The sequence below is a fragment of the Merops nubicus genome, unplaced genomic scaffold (assembly GCF_000691845.1).
Source record: "Merops nubicus isolate BGI_N331 unplaced genomic scaffold, ASM69184v1 scaffold38057, whole genome shotgun sequence".
Lineage (NCBI taxonomy): Eukaryota > Metazoa > Chordata > Aves > Coraciiformes > Meropidae > Merops > Merops nubicus.
In genome coordinates this window covers 286-974 of record NW_008619032.1, presented here as the reverse complement: position 1 = coordinate 974, position 689 = coordinate 286, and the positions used below count along the sequence as shown (strand labels likewise).

The 689-nt window shown below is 64.3% G+C and overlaps 1 protein-coding gene across 1 annotated transcript in view; it reads left to right on the top strand.

Annotated features, from left to right (window-relative positions):
• TMPRSS13 (transmembrane protease, serine 13) overlaps window positions 1-577 on the top strand; it is a gene marked incomplete at both ends in the record, with an annotated part of 2,331 nt that extends 1,754 nt beyond the window's left edge. Inside the window, 2 exons of the mRNA XM_008943647.1 lie at window positions 134-276; window positions 425-577. Of these exons, the coding sequence (XP_008941895.1) occupies window positions 134-276; window positions 425-577 (296 nt within the window). The remainder of the gene's footprint in view (window positions 1-133; window positions 277-424) is intronic.
• Between the last annotated feature and the right edge of the window lie 112 nt (window positions 578-689).

Here is a 689-nt window from a genome sequence, read left to right as displayed (position 1 = left end):
GGGGCCGTTCCCGCAGGAGCGGCTCCTGGCGGCTGCACTCTCAGCTGCAGAAATACCTGCACGCCGCTGCGGGGGTCTGAGGGTGGTGGGGGCACGATGCCCACCCTGCCCCTCGGCTCCTCCTGCCTTGCAGATAACACGTCCCCAAAGCTGCGAGAGGCCGAGGTGAAGCTGATTGACTACAAGATCTGCAACAGCGACAAAGTGTACGAGGGCTACCTGACCCCACGCATGATGTGTGCTGGGTACCTGCAGGGAGGGAAGGACGCGTGCCAGGTGAGCCAGGGCACGACGTCCCACCAGACACGGTGGTGTGGGGCCGGCAGGGCTGCCCGCTTTGCCCGCACACCCGTGTTCCCTGCTGGGTACCAGCAGAGGGGTGTTGCCTGTCTCCTCTCCTCACTGCTCTGCCCCTCTGTGCCAGGGTGACAGCGGAGGACCCCTGGTCTGTGAGGATGATGGCCGCTGGTACGTGGCTGGGGTGACAAGCTGGGGCACAGGATGTGGCCAGAAGAACAAACCCGGTGTCTACACACGCGTGACGAAGCTCCTCAGCTGGATATACAGCAAAATGGAGGTGAGGTGGCACAGCCGGGCTGCGCTCCAGCAGTGACACTTGTTGGGTGGCCCTGGCTGCACTGAGGGGGGCTGCAGCCTGCAGAACCTCACCCTTGCTCTCCCCTCTCTCC